This window comes from Phascolarctos cinereus, unplaced genomic scaffold (assembly GCF_003287225.1).
Source record: "Phascolarctos cinereus isolate Bilbo 61053 unplaced genomic scaffold, phaCin_HiC Scaffold_5;HRSCAF=322, whole genome shotgun sequence".
NCBI lineage: Eukaryota > Metazoa > Chordata > Mammalia > Diprotodontia > Phascolarctidae > Phascolarctos > Phascolarctos cinereus.
This window is the reverse complement of record NW_027555958.1, coordinates 382,889,802-382,905,105: the sequence shown is the minus strand read 5'-3', so window position 1 is coordinate 382,905,105 and position 15,304 is coordinate 382,889,802. Positions and strand designations below refer to the sequence as shown.

Sequence of the window (15,304 nt, the reverse complement as noted above, 5' to 3'; positions counted from 1 at the left end):
TTTTTCAGTCATGTCCAGCTCTTTTGGGGTTTTCTTGGCAAAGATGCTGGAGTAGTTGTCATTCCCTTTCCAGCTCATTTTACAGGTGAAGAAACTGAGGCAAACAGAGTGACTTGCCCAAGGTCTCATAGCTGGTAAGTGTCTGAGGCTGGGTTTTAACTTATGAAGATCTGTCTTCCTGACCCCAGGCCTGGCACTCTTATCTACTGTGCCACCTAGCTGCCCCTATAGCAGTCACTTAGGCAGAGATCTAATTGTTAGGAAGTTTTTCAGGGCTTTGTTCCTATATATGCCGTGCTTCTTTTCAATATCTACCCATTCTTCCTGGTTCTGCCTTTGGGGGCTTAAGAGAACAAATGGAATCCTTCCATATAACAGCCTTCAGATACTAAAACACAGCTGGCTTTCCTCCCCACCTCTCACCACACGAAAGTCATCTGTCATGGGCTCAGAATCCTTCACCATCCTGGTTGCCCTCTAGCTTTTCAGTGTCCCTTTTAAAACAGTGGCACCCTGACTTGAATACAGTAGTGTCTATGTGGCCTAACCAAGGTAGGTAACAGAAGGACTGACAGCTCTTTTTTGTGTGTGGTACACCTTTCTTAAAGGAACTGAAGATGACATTTGTTTCTTTGTTTGCCACCACCCTGCTGGCACTTAGTTCACTAAAACCCCCGGATCTTTAGGCTGCTGTCTAACCATGCAAAATTAGGACTTGATATTTATCCCAACTGAATTTCATCTTACTGGGTTCAGTCCAATCTGTTAAATCATTTGGAAGGCAATTCTAACTTCCAATGTGTAGATATTCCTCCCAGCCTCATGTTATCTGTAAATTTGATGAGCATGTCATTTGTGCCTTTATCTGAAGTCACTGATAAAAATATCGAACAGCGTAGGGGCCAAACTCAGATCCCTAGGCGACTGCACTGAAGACTTTCTGCCAGACTGACATCAGGCATTAATAACTACCTTTGGTCTAGTCTTCCAGCCAGTTCTGTATCCGTATGATTGTGCTCTCATCCACTCCACATCTTTTCTATAAGGATAGCAGGAGGTACTTTGTCAAATACTTTACTGCTGAGGGAATCCCAAGGCCTTTTGCAGGATGTTTCACCTGAGCTTTCAGGGAGTTAGGGATTCTCAGAGGTAAAGTGTTCTAGGTATGAGGTCTGTGTGAAGTCACAGAGAGGAGAAAGGGATTGTCATGTATGGGGAATAGCAAATAGACAAATTTGGCTAAACCTTATGAAGGAATATAATGTAAAATTAGTCTGCAAAGATGAGCCAGAACTGTGTTCTGAAGGACTAAGAGAACGGCTTCTAGTTTGTCCTAAAAGACAAAAAAAAGGAGCCCCAGAAGATTTTTGAGCAAGGAGTAACATGATGAGACCTGTGCTTTTGGAGTATCAGTTTGGAGGATTGATTGGAGACAGGAACACAGTTAAAAGGCTCTTAGAGTGGTCTAGACCAGTGGTGTCAAACTCACATAGAAGGATCCTTGCAGGTAGCATATTGATTTAGTTTAAAAATGCAAAACTGTTTTATTGGAATTTCATTTATTCTGTAAAATGTTTCCCAGTTACATTTGAATCTGGTTTGGACCATACTCGGCAGTGTGGTGGGCTGCATATTTGATACCTCTGGTCTAGACAAGAAATGTTGAGGACCTAAGCTTGGCTTCTGGCTGTGTGAGTGGAGAGAATTGAATGAATGTGAGAGATGGAATGGAAAATTGACAGGACATTACAACTATTTGGTTATAGGGTGACTGAGAATGAAGCCAGAGATAACTGATATTTCTTTTTTTTATCAATTACTGTTGATACAAGACTGTTAACCAAGCTACGTAGACAGTGAATACATAATCAAAGAACATGAACAAGCAGTTCTCAAAAGAAGAATTGTAAACTATTAACAACCATGTTAGAATGTTCCAAATCACTAATAATAAGAGATACGTAATTCAGAACAACCCTGAAGTTACATCTCACACCTGGCAAATTGGCAAAATGTGGAAATAATCTACATTCAAAGGGATGTGGAAAGATAGGCACATTGATGATTATTGTTAGTAGAGCTATGAACTAGTACAACCACTCTGGAAAGCAACGTGGCATGATATAAACAAAGTAACTATGTCCCTACCCAAAGCCCATAAAATGTTCATATCCAGGAATACTTTGCTAGACATATTCCCCAAGGATATCAATAACAAAAAACCTCCATATACACAAAAATATGTATAGCAGCAGCTTTTGTGGTAGCAGAGGATTATAAACAAAGTAGATGCCCATTGATTGGAGAATAGCTACGCAGCTTTTGGTACATGAATATAATGAAATGTTACCACGCACTAAGAAATAATTAAATACAGAGAAGTATGGGGAGATATTTCAATTGAAAAAAAGTTGAGAATCATAAAAAGAATGTGCCCAATGACTACAGCAATGTAAATGAAAATAGCAACAAAACAATCAAAATTGAATTTTGTGAAATTACAATGCCCAAGCTTAGGCTCAAAGAAGAGATATGAGAGGATACCTCTTGATTTTTTTTTTGGCAGAGTTTGAGGATTATGGATGTAGAACATTGAATATACTATTGTATACTTTTGATATATTGACTAGTTTTGATGCATCTCCCCCCTCCCCTTTTTCAATTTTTTATCATAAGCTTTATGGGAAGGGATTGTGGGAGGGATATGGTGTCAGAATAGATGATGTAAAAACAAAAAAAATGCTCATAATAATTTTTTAAAGCACAAAACTGAGTGGGGAGGACAATGAACAGATGAGAAATGATCGAGAAATATCTACAAAGACTTTTTTTAGAACAAACTATTTTCACTATCAATAACAGTGGAGCCAGCATTGAAGGGGAAAAAAATGGAAAAAGACTCAATATTCACTGGGGAAGCTCATGTTATATTATTTTAAGTAATCAATTCTGAAGGTATATGAAAGGAGGATGATACCACAAGCTGTGGAAAAATCTCTGACCCTGTTACTGCTTTTCACTACCCCCTCCAAAAGTGACCAAGAGAATATTAATAATTGTCAAACGAGACCTACTTTCCTTTCTTTACTTCTCTACAAAAATTTTATGGGTTTGATCCTCATACTATTTAAGAACTTGATTAATGAAAGTTTGAGGAAGAAATAGGCAGGCTTTCACAAATGATGCTCTACAGTTTTTTAAAGAACCTGTCTTTACAGTCACACAATTGGCTTAAAGGTCATCATTGTTTGTTATTGTTGTTTTTTAATCATAAGACACATTTGCTTCATTAGAACAAAATTGTACCTTAAAAAGATTTTCATCCAGCAGGACGTCTCCTCTGCATCTGTCAAAATCATACAAGATTGCTTCAAAGATATAAATAGAAAAGTTTATTCAGTACCTTTATATAAAGGCATAAAGCAGGCAAACATGCTTACCAAAGTTGTTTGCTACTGTCATATAGGATGTCCAGCAAAGTGTGCGAATGGAGGAGGTATTACCTATAGATAGATTCTTCAGATATTCCTGTTTATGCATGACTTTTTGCTGATTCCATTAATACCTGGAATAATGCAGAGCCTCTTTAATGAGATCAATGCTCATGCAGAAAAGATACCTGCTGTCCAAACTATGATAGTTAGGAGGACAGTCCATAGAGCTGGTCTGTTAGTAGATATCCTTGGACGAATACTGTAAATGAAGTGTGAGCAAAATAAATTAAGTTTAATTTTCAAATAGATATCTTTTGTTTTTACTTACCTTTCATTTCCAGATGTCTTAATTGCTAAAGTCCAATCAAGAAATGCTTAATGGACGTAAGCAGGCTACTACGTATTGCCAGCTAAAAATTTTCAGGGGAGAATGGTGTAAAGAATGTCTTAAGAGAGATATGACGCCTCCTGCCACTCCCCAAAAAGAGTCAATCACATAATGAAAGCTAGGGATGACTGATAACCTGTATGCTCTCTAAATATCCATATGATGCCAAGAGAGCTCTAGTGATGTCCCTAGCATGTTGGATAGCGATCCTTGTAGAAATTTTATGGGAGGATGTGGGCAAGAGACAGACAGGATGGGTGGACATAGATATTGTTAGGGTCTGTAGATTTTCATTATTGGGGAATTATCTACATTAATGAGATTCAGATCCATTGTATTATGGAATAAGACTGGAGTGGCATGAGACCTTGGAGATCATCATATCCAGCCTCCTAATTTTATAGATAAGGAAATTAGCACTTAGAGATGACATGGTAAAATAATAAAACTTGCTTATAACCGAGCATTTTATCTTTCCTCAGAATTTCTTTTGTATACATCATTTCTGTCAGTGTCATCAGCTTTTTTGCTAAGGCTGAAAATGATTAAGTAATTTTTTTTTCTCCTTTTTCCTTCATCTTCAGTATACAACTCTGTCAAATTTTGTTGTTCTTTCCTTTCAAGTGCCTTTCATATTCACTCATATTTTCTTCTGTAGTGCTCTGCCAGTCTCAACCTACTGTCTCTTTGTCCTGCATACTTCTGCCTGACTGATTTTCCTGAAACACCGTTTTCATTGTGTCATTTTCCTCCAGAGTAGCAAATAAGAAATGCATGCAAAGCTCTTTGCAAATCTTAAAGCACTGTATAAATGCTAGCTTTTATTATTCTCTGCCTTGGTTTTAAGATACTTCATAATCTGGCCTCTTGCTGTCCCTTCTTGGAAACCCCTAATTCCTATCTAAATTATAGTGACTTTAGGAGTCATTGATTTTATCTATTGGGGAACCTTCCCTGAAATCTTAAACCTATGCTTAAAAAAAGACCCAAAAACCTCTTCCTTCTTGAAATTCTTATTGTAATTATAATATGTACTTTACTTACTTTTAAAGTTTGCCTTTTAATCACCTCTTCTTATGTCCTGACTCTTTTTCTGCTGTCTGCAAACATTTGGGAGGTATCCTTTTAAAATCTCTTCACTTGACCCTCCCATTCACTCAAACTATCATCATATACCTAAGTGCTTAGCATAGTCCTTGCATGTAGTAAATTCTTAATGAATTAAATTTATCTTCAATGGAGCTGTAATATCTGCATATACTCCCTTCACTGATACAGATTTCAACCCATCTTCTGTTTAATTGTTATCTGTCTTTCCACAAATACTCTATTTGAGGAGCCACCCAATCTGTAGAGGCTTTCCCTTTTTTTTTTTTTTGGTAATATTTCTTGGATATCAGTTCAAAACTTGGGTTGTCTGTCAATCACTCTTGCAACTTGATTGGCCTACTTTTTTGTGTGGTCCTGTATTTCAGTGCAATTTCAATGACCATTTGAGTATACCTGTAATTGTAATTCTTCTTGAGATGATTTTGTTCCATTATTCACTGCTTCTTCTAGTCACTGGGAGAATATAGATGTTAAACAGCCTTTATAGCTAGAAGGAACTTGAGTTTATTAAAAGAGTTTCCAAATGCAATCTAACCTACTCTGCTCTCAGTAAAATCTGAGTCTACTCTGTTTCCAACTATAGTACCTGCTCAAAATATACATATTAATGAACTAATTCAGTGGGTTGCCTGTCCAACTGCATGTTATAATTTAACTAATATACATCTTTAGCCATCTATTTTTTTCTTTTATTACAGATTGCTAGGGTGATCTCAGTTGAGTTGCCAGGTGCCTCATAGAGGGGACCCTATAGTGTTCCCAGGCTTGTGTGTACATGAATTTAAGCTCTAGAGAGCTGGTAAATGCTGGTGAGAAGTCAGGACCCCACAGTGCCCATCTCTGGTCCCACCCTGTTCCGTGCTTTCCCTTTTCATCTAAATCTGACCATTAGATCACAACATGGCTTTCTTCTGAATAGTATAGTCCTTCCAGCCTTACCAGTTTAACTTATCTGAGTGCTGTTGTCACTCCATTGGATTACAGGTTTAGAACTAGGAGGGGATTGTAGAAGTCATTTAGTCCAACTTCTCATTTTATAGATGAGGAAACTGAGAAATGACTTACCCAAGGTAGTAAGTAGAAGAGCTAAGATTTTGAACCCAGGTCATCAGACTTCAGGTGTAGATACAACTTTATAATGGGGTGAGTAACATTCCATAGCACCATTGTGGTCCCATAATCTAAATTAGCCAGTTTGGGAGAGGAAAAAAGAAGGAAACTTGAATGATTTCAGTCAACTCTTTTGAAATTAACCGTGAGGTCACTAATGCCTTTATTGCTTAGCTGAATTCTCTTTTCCTTTTTAACTTTCTTCACATGTTATAAATATTCTGTTTCCTCTCTTGCCCCTCATTGAGGCTAACTTGCCATAGAAATTTCAGTAGTTTTATTCTATTTCATTGCTGTTTGTTGATCTTCCAAGTTCATGTATGAAGGATCTCAGGAGGACTGGGCTTAGCTGAGTTCATGACAAACTCTATGCAAGCTTGTCCCCCATCCCTACTAATCCTCCCTCTTTTTTTTTTTTTGATGTTTTCTGAGAGTTACAGTGCTTGTAAGCTTTCATCATCCTTTATAAAGTTTTAAACTAGTGGTACCCTTGGCTACTACCGTATCTCTGCTGGATAAGAGACAGAATTTGCCGGCTGAGGTGGTTTCTGAATTCTTTTGGCCTCCTCTTCTAGTAACTCTTTAATACCAGTTCCCCTAGATGCTAAAGTGCTCTTCCCCCATCCTTACCCATTTGCCTTATATTCATTTGATATATGTTTTATAGAGACTTAGGTGTACATATTCTCTCCTCCCACCCCCACACCCCTTTTAGAATGTAAGCTTCTTGAGGACAGGAATTATTTAATTTTTCAGTGCCTAAAGGCACATAGATTTTTAATAAATGTATATTGATTGTGAAAATGGGAACTTTCTTATCTGACATCTCTGTAATGTATGCCTCAATTTGGTATGCTGGATCAAAGGGTATAGACAAGTTATTGAGATATAATTTATGCACATTGTGTCCCATAATGACTTGACCAGTTCATTTATACCAACAGTACATTAGTACAGCACTCCTCCACCACAATATTTGGCATTTTTGTCTTTTTTCATTTTTGTCACTCTGATAGGTATGAGGTGAAATCTCAGTTGTTTTCATTTGTATGTCTTTTGTAATTTGGAACATTATTTTAATATGGTTATTGATAACTTACATTTCTTATTTTGAAAATTATCTGTTTATATCCTTTGACTACTTGTCAGGAAGTAGCATTTGTTCTCATATATTCATATCAATTCCCTACATATCCCAGATACCAGAAATATTTGGGGAAATGATTTTTTTTCTCCCAGTTAACTGCCTCTTCTAATTCTAGCTGAATTAATTTTGTTTATGCAAAAGCTTCAATTTCGTGTAATCAGAATTTTCCACTTATCTTCTGTGGCCACCTCTATCTTTTGTTCAGTGTCCCCAAGCCATAATTCCCCTGGAGCAGCTAGCTCCGGAGTCAGGAGGACATGAGTTTAAATCCAGTCTCAGACCAGACACTAGACACTTACTAGCTGTGTGGCCCTAGGCAAGTCACTTAACCCTAATTGCCTCACCAAAACAACAACAAAAAAATAAAGTAGCTTGATGTACTAAAGTGAGACTTCTAAATAAACTACTTTTGGCCTCTTGAGTTTATTAATCCTGAATTCTGTTTTCTGACTTTTTTTTTTGTCCATCCTTCACTGTGTGTGCTTCAGATTGAAGTCACTGAGAATCAGTGTATAGACTTATTCTTGAGGATTTTGTCATATTACTTATAGGATTTCTTTGCTGCTTCATCCTTTGCAACAGATTTTGTTACATGATGAACTGTGATTTGTCCTGCTTTATATATGTACTAGATTGGTCATGGGCCTCTAAAACTTAATGTTTCCTTTTTTTCTTTTTTTTTGGGTTAGGCAGTTAGGGTTAAGTGACTTGCCTAGGGTGACACAGCTAATAAGTGTCAAGTATCTGCATTTTTGTTTTTGTGTTTTGCTTTTTAGTTAGGCAGTCAGGGTTAAGTGACTTGCCTGGGGTCACACAGCTAGCGTCAAGTGTCTGGTCGGAGACCGAATTTGAACTCAGGTCTTCCTGACTCCAGCACCAGTGTTCTATCCACTGCACCACTCAGCTGCCCCCTAAAACTCAATATTTCTTAAACTGAACTCATCATTTCTTTCCCATACCTGCTGTTTTTCTTAACTCTCAGAGTTCTGTCACATGTACCAGCATTTTTTCCGTTCTGCCCAGGTTTGCTGCAACAACCTTGTTATTTTTAACTTTATTTCTCGTTTTCCTCCTATCTAGTCAGTTACCAAGTGCTATTGATTTTATCTCTTTAGCATCACTTGAATTTGTTCCCTTCCATAGCCCAAACTCTAGTTTGTGCTCTCATCACCTCTCACCTATAACAATGACTTTTAAAATATATATTTTGCTATCTTTTTAATACAACATGCCACATTTCTCAATATATTTATTTAATATTTAACGTTACATTTCTCAAGCCATCTCTTATAACAAAAAAGGGGGAAAAACAGCTCAGCAAAATTATACTACACATCAACCAAGTCTGATATTATGTGTAGTTTTCCATGCCCATAAACCATAGTAAACACCCCCTCCTCAAAGAAGGAAGGGGGGAAGTACATTCTTATAGCTCTTCTTCGAGGCTACATTTGGTTGTTATAATTTCACAGCATTCAGTAGCTTTCTAAATGGGGCTTCCTGACTCCACTCACTTTCTTCTGCAGTCTTCCAAATTGATAACTTTCTAAAGCATAGCTCTAACCAGTTCAAGAAGCTTCAGTGGCTGCATCAGTGAGGGACACCTTATAAAAAGACACAGAAATGGGAGTTGGTATGGTGTATTTGGGAAATTGCAGTGGAATTACAGTCAAATGTAAGAAGTTTGGAAAGGCAGGAAGGGGCTAGGTTATAAAGAACTTTAAATTCCAAACAGTGGAGTATATATTTGATCCTGGAAACACTATTGGAGCCATTGGAAGTAGCCATTAAAGCTCATTGAGAAGTGGGATGATATGGTCAGAACTACAGTGTAGAAAAATTAAATTGGCAGCTGAATGAAAGATAGATTTCAGACCTGAGGCAGGGAGACTACTTAGAAAGCTATTGCAGTAGTCTAGGCAAAAGATGATAAGGACATTTATTTAGCATTTAACTATGTGAAAAGAGCATTAAGCACTAGGTGTGCAGATAGAAAGGCGTGGCAGTCCTATGGATATAGTAGCAAAGTGGGTAGTAATTAATATCATTTCCATTGATAAAATTGTTTTGTTTTGTTTTGGTTAGGCAGTGGGGTTAAGTGACTTGCCCAGGGTCACACAGCTAGTAAGTGTTATGTGTCTGAGGCCGGATTTGAACTCAGGGCCTCCTGAATCCAGAGCTGGTGCTCTATTCACTGCGCCACCTAGCTGCCCCAAAATCATATTTATTTTTGATGTTCAACTATTTGAAAGTGCCAAAGTCTTTTGCAACAAGAACTTTATTTTCCAGGTCTTCGGTAGTAAATGGTAATAGTCTCTGTTCATATCTGGTGCTTTATCTGTTTTCACATCTTTTGGCACAATAGCTTATTTGAATAGGTCAGGTCAAAGCTGTTTTAATTGAACATTGTGTATTTTCATATTTAATCTTCTCTAATAACTAATTTTTTTCTTTACTCTAGTAGCGCAGTAGCAGCTAATTAAATGACCCATATCAAGATCTAGCTGTTTCTTATCTGTTAAGACATCATCAGTTTTTTAGAAGGGGGGAGTAAGGCAGTGATGGTGGTTATAGTGCTGTTTTTCATTTTTGCCACTTGTATAGTATATAGTATCACTTAACTTCCTGAAGAAAGCATTAATAATTTATAGCCGTGATGCTTTTGTGTCACATATGATCCTTTTGCTACATCTTTCACTTCTTGATTCTATGCCATCTTTAACAACATATTTCACTGTCCTCTCCATGAACAACTTTGCATTGAAATAAGTGAGTATTAAAGTATATGTTGATTTACTTTGGAGAGTCTGATTAAGTTATTTACAGACTATTCTATAGGGGGCATATTACATGTAAACTCATTTTTTTTATTGTAACTAGATAGACCAGAAAGTTTTAGTAGTCACAGTTTACTGGTAATGTTCATTAAATATGATTTTTGTAATTCATTCTTTAATATCTAGTATATAACCCAGTTCCCAGAAGGTGCTTAGTTGATTTTTGTTAATTGATTTTGTTTATCACAAATTAGATTGTAGAAAGCACATCAGATTTCAGGCTGTTAAGGCACCATTCACAACTATTTTAGTGTCTTGGTGCCTAAAAATGTTATTACATTATTCACTAAGTAAATAAAAGCCTTGTGATAAATGCTTTTGTCTGATGATTGGAAGACTATTTCTAGAAATATTTTGATTCTTTGTGTTCAGTGACCCTAGTGACCTAAAAATGTTAATATGCGTTCCAAAAATAATTTAAAATGTTTTGCAGGAAGTAGTTTGTAGATTAAAGTAAGTAGCTTGCATTGTTAATTATTAATCATAGAGAATGTTATTTGTTTAATTTCAGAGAAAATAACTTTCATTTAATAGTTTCTAGGGTGACTAATGGTTTTTTTGATTTAGAACACAGGTTTTTTAAAGTGGGTCTGTGATTTCCCTACTTACTTTGTAATAGAGTATAAGAGTTGCCTGGACCACTAAGAAGTAAAAGGATTTGACTTGTGTCACATATAGGCAGTATTTGGCAGAGCTAACATATGTGATAGTGTTTCCTGACTCGTAGACCAGCTCTTTATCCATCATAGATTCATTGTCTCTCTTTTGTTTGGTTTATTAAATATTGTAGTTAAGCAGCTTTCACATTTTGTGAACTTTTCATTAACTTGTATAAAAATTTACTTAAAGTTTTCAAACACATTTTTAGAAGACAGCTTCTACAGGTGGTAAAATATAGAAGTTTCTTTTGTTGTTTAGGAATTAATTTTGGTAAGTGACATGTCTGAGATGGATAACTTTTATTACTTTTGAATTGTATATTTTACATTTCCTCCATAAAACTGTTTACTCGTAAACGTATTTTCCTTTTATATTTTTAAGGTAAATGAACATTTAAAAGACATAATGGAACAAGAACAAAAATTGAAAGAACACCATGTAGTTGAAACTCCAGGAGGCCAAAAGGTATGTGTATTTAAAGTATGAGCATTTTTCATAGTAAATGTTAGCTCTTTATGAGAATGTGTATAATTCACATATAATATGTTTGTATGTATGCTATTTTGGGAAACCAAATGAGATCATCAGCATAGCTTTTTTTTTTTAAATTTTATTTTCCTCCCATTTGCATGTAAAAACAATTTTTTAACATTTGGGGTTTTTGTATGTGTGTGTGTTTTTTTTAGTTTTGAGTTCCAAATTCTATCCCTCCCTCCTGTCCCCTTCCTGAGATGGTAAACAATCTTATATTGATTATAGATGTGCAATCATGTAAAACATTTCCATAATGCTCATTTTGTGGAAAAAAACTTGAACAACAACAACAAAGAAAGGAAGATGAAAAGTAACATGCATTGTCTTTACTAAATTGCCATCGATTCTTTCTCTGGAGGCAGATTGAATTTTTCATCATGAGTCTTTTTGGGATTGTCTTGGATCATTGTATTACTGAGAACAGCTAAATCATTCACCATTGTTCATCATACACTATTGCTTTTAGTGTGTTCAGTAGTCTTCTTGTTCTCACTTCACTCTGTATCACTTCATGTAAGTTGTTCCTGGTTTTTCTGATTATCTTGCTCATCATTTCTTGTAGCACAATAATATTCCATAATGATTAGACACTACAACTTGTTCAACCCTTCCCCAATAGATGGGCATCCCTTCAATTTCCAATTCTTAACCCCCCCTCACCCCCAATATATGGATATAGATATCTATATCTATATCTATATAAATTTTTTGCCTTTTTTTTTTGGTGAGGCAGTCAGGGTTAAGTGACTTGCCCAGAGTCACACAGCTAGTAACTGTCAAATGTCTGAGGCTGGATTTGATCTCAGGTCCTCCTGACTCCAAGGCCAGAGCTCTATTCACTGTGCCATCTAGCTGCCCCTGAAATATATATATTTTTTGTATAAACAGGTTCTCACTCCCCCCACCCCCTTTTAAAAATCTCTTTGGGATACAGACCCAGTAGTGATAATGCGGGATAAAAGGGTATGCACAGTTTGATAGCTAGACCATCTTCCTTCACATTTTTTATTCATTGACTCTCTTGATATTTTTAACTTTTTGTTCTACCAGATGGATGGTTGGATCAGTTTACAACTCTACCAACAGTGTTTAGTGTCCCAGTTTTCCCATATCCCCTCCAATATTTATCATTTTCCTTTTTTGTCATATTGCCCCATCTGATAGGTGTGAGATAGTACTTCAGAGTTGTTTTAATTTACATTTCTTTAATCAGTAGTGATTTAGAGCATTTTTTTTCATATGACTATAGATAGCTTTGAATTCTTTGTTTGAAAACTGCCTGTTCAGATCCTTTGATCATTTGTCAATTGGGAAATGACTTTTATTCTTATAAATTTGACTCAGTTCTCTGCATATTTGAGAAATGAGGCCTTAGCAGAGATACTTGCTTTAAAAATTCCCCCCCCCCTCCCGTTTTCTACTTTCCTTCTAGTTTTGGTTCCATTGGTTTTGTTTGTGCAAAAACTTTTTAATTTTATGTAATTAAAATTATCCATTTTATATTTTATAATGTTCTTGATATCTTATTTCTTCCCTTATCCGTATATTTGACAGGTAAACTATTCCATTGTCTCCTAATCTATGGTATCACCCTTTATGTTTAAATCATATACGCATTTTGACCTTATCTGGTATGTGATGTTGGTCTATACCTAGTTTCTGCGATATTATTTTCCAGTTTTCCCAACAGTTTTTGTCAAATAATGAGTTTTTGTCCCAAAAGCTTGAATCTTTGGGTTTATCGAATGCTAGATTACTATGGTCATTTATTGCTGTGTATTGTGTACCTAATCTGTTACACTGACCACTACTCTTATTTCTTATACATTACTAGATGATTTTGATGATTACCCCTTTATAATATACTGAGAGATCTAGTACAACTAGGCTATCTTCCTTCACATTTTTTATTCATTGACTCCCTTGATATTTTTGACCTTTTGCTCTTCCAGATGAATTTTGTCATTTTTTCTAGCTCTGCAAAGTAATTTTTTGGTAGTTTGATTGGTATGGCACTATATAAGTAGGTTAATTTAGGTTGAATTGTCATTTTTATTATGTTGGCTTGGCCTACCCATGAGCAATTAACATTTTTCCAGTGGTTAGATCTGCCTTGGCCCAAACTGTGGTTCCACCCAGGACTGTAATGATTTTTAACTAGACCTACAGACACCTGGAGAAAGTGGCCAAATGACCAATGGTAGAACCAATCTTGGGCTGCTCCTTTCTGAGCTCTAAGCCATAGGTACCAGTTCTTTGCTCCATCACCTTTTCCATCTGTAAGGTCATCTCAAGCTTGGATCCCCTTTTGCATCCCACAAAAAATAAAATCCATGCTGGGGAGAAAGGTATCCCTACTTTTTCTGGCCCAAGTGACACATTCCCACCCAAGCTACCCCTCAGGGATACTCTTATACTGAATCCCTCTTGCCACCACCATCATTTCCCATTCTGCTCTGGGTCCAGTGAAACTGCTAATGTCAGTGATACTGATATTGGGCCTAATGGTGATGGTTTCTGGCCAGTTGCCAAATAATGATGGTAGGATATGTGTCTACCAGTTGCTTTCCTAAGGGGAGAGCATTCTACAAGGGCAGCCTCTGTGTGATCTACCCAGAGATGAGAAACATTGGTTATATGTATGTCCCTGAGCGTACCAATTTCAGACAGAAAAGTAGATTGGCGTTTGGGACAAATCTTCCACCAAATACTTTCACAGGCTCATAAGAATAGGAAGTTGTGTGATTAAGGAAGAAAAATGTGCTTTGGATTTGCTCCTACAATAAGACACACTCCTAGAGAAAGAAGTGAAGGCAGCTTTAATTAAGATTATAATATAGGTATAGAAAAGGTAGATTTACAGCAACATACAATTAGCGGTACAACTATAGTCAGGCTAAAGAATACAAAGGATAGCAATAATATAAGAAAACATCACCAGTTTTGGGAAGCACCAACTCCTGAAGTCTAAGCTGGGGATTCCTGGGGTACAGCTTTCAGGGTCCCAATTGGGAAAGTCCCAGGCACAGCGTCCTCTCCATGGGTGAGAATCCAAAGATGGCTTTCTCAGTTAGGATTTAAATAGGGCCTCTAACAAAGAAGGCCCCCTGCCAGAGGTGCCCATGATTCTAGTAGATGTTTTTACTTGGTCCAGGAATTGGCCAAGTTCCTGGAGCAAGCAAAACATCTTAGAATATTAATTAACTTGATTGTGTTCTGATGAACTGGCCAGGTTCCCAGAGCACATCTCCTGAGAACTGGTTAAATTCTCAGGTAAACATGGATAACCACACTCTGGCTTATAGTCCAGTGTTTAGAGTCATACAGGGGACATGGAAGATCTTTCCTTAAAATATTTATCAATTAGAAGTATGTATTGCTGATGCTTGATACAGATGCCCCCAGTAGGAATTATCAAAAAAATCACTACTTGGGACACTGGCTGATAGCTAGTATCAATGGCAGTTGCCTCAAGATTGAGAGCATGTCTGTTAGCTGACTGGCTACCAGCCTTTTGCCTCACTGCCACAGACTGACTTCCATGGAAATGAGTTCATCTTGTTTGAGCAGTCTGATAAAGGAAAGTCTATACCTTGAGCTCCAAGGAAAGGGCTATGGGAGTCTGCTGATCATCAGTGCCTTCATAAAGCATTTCCACTCAGAACTATAATGATTTTTGCCTAGACCTACAAACACCTGGAGAAAGTGGCCAAATGTCCAAGGGTGAAACCTTAGGCTGCTCCTTTCTGAGCTCTATGCTGTAAGTACCAGCTCTTTGCTCAATTACTTTTTCCATCTGCAAGGTCATCTCAAGCTTGGAAAAAGCTTTGGGTTTGGGACTTTTGGGTTTGGAGCTCCTTTTGCACCCCACAAAAAAAAATAACATCCTCAAAAAACACCTCTAAATGCTGACATTAATGAGAAAGAGCAGATCAATGAATTGGGCATGCAACTAAAAAATCCCCATTTAAAAACCACATTGAAAATCAAAAATGAGATTAATAAAATTGAAAGAAAACCATTGAACTAATAACAAATAACACTAGAAGTTGGTTTTATGAAAAAATAAACAATAAAACAGGTA

General features: G+C 36.7%; 1 protein-coding gene across 4 annotated transcripts in view; it reads left to right on the top strand.

Moving 5' to 3' along the window:
• The window catches only part of CAMSAP2 (calmodulin regulated spectrin associated protein family member 2), a 152,723-nt gene that overhangs the window by 72,798 nt on the left and 64,621 nt on the right, over positions 1 to 15,304 (top strand). For all 4 annotated transcript variants that reach the window (XM_021002984.2, XM_021002983.2, XM_021002982.2 and 1 more), the window contains exon 4: positions 11,068 to 11,151. In XM_021002984.2, the coding sequence (XP_020858643.1) occupies positions 11,068 to 11,151 (84 nt within the window). The remainder of the gene's footprint in view (positions 1 to 11,067; positions 11,152 to 15,304) is intronic.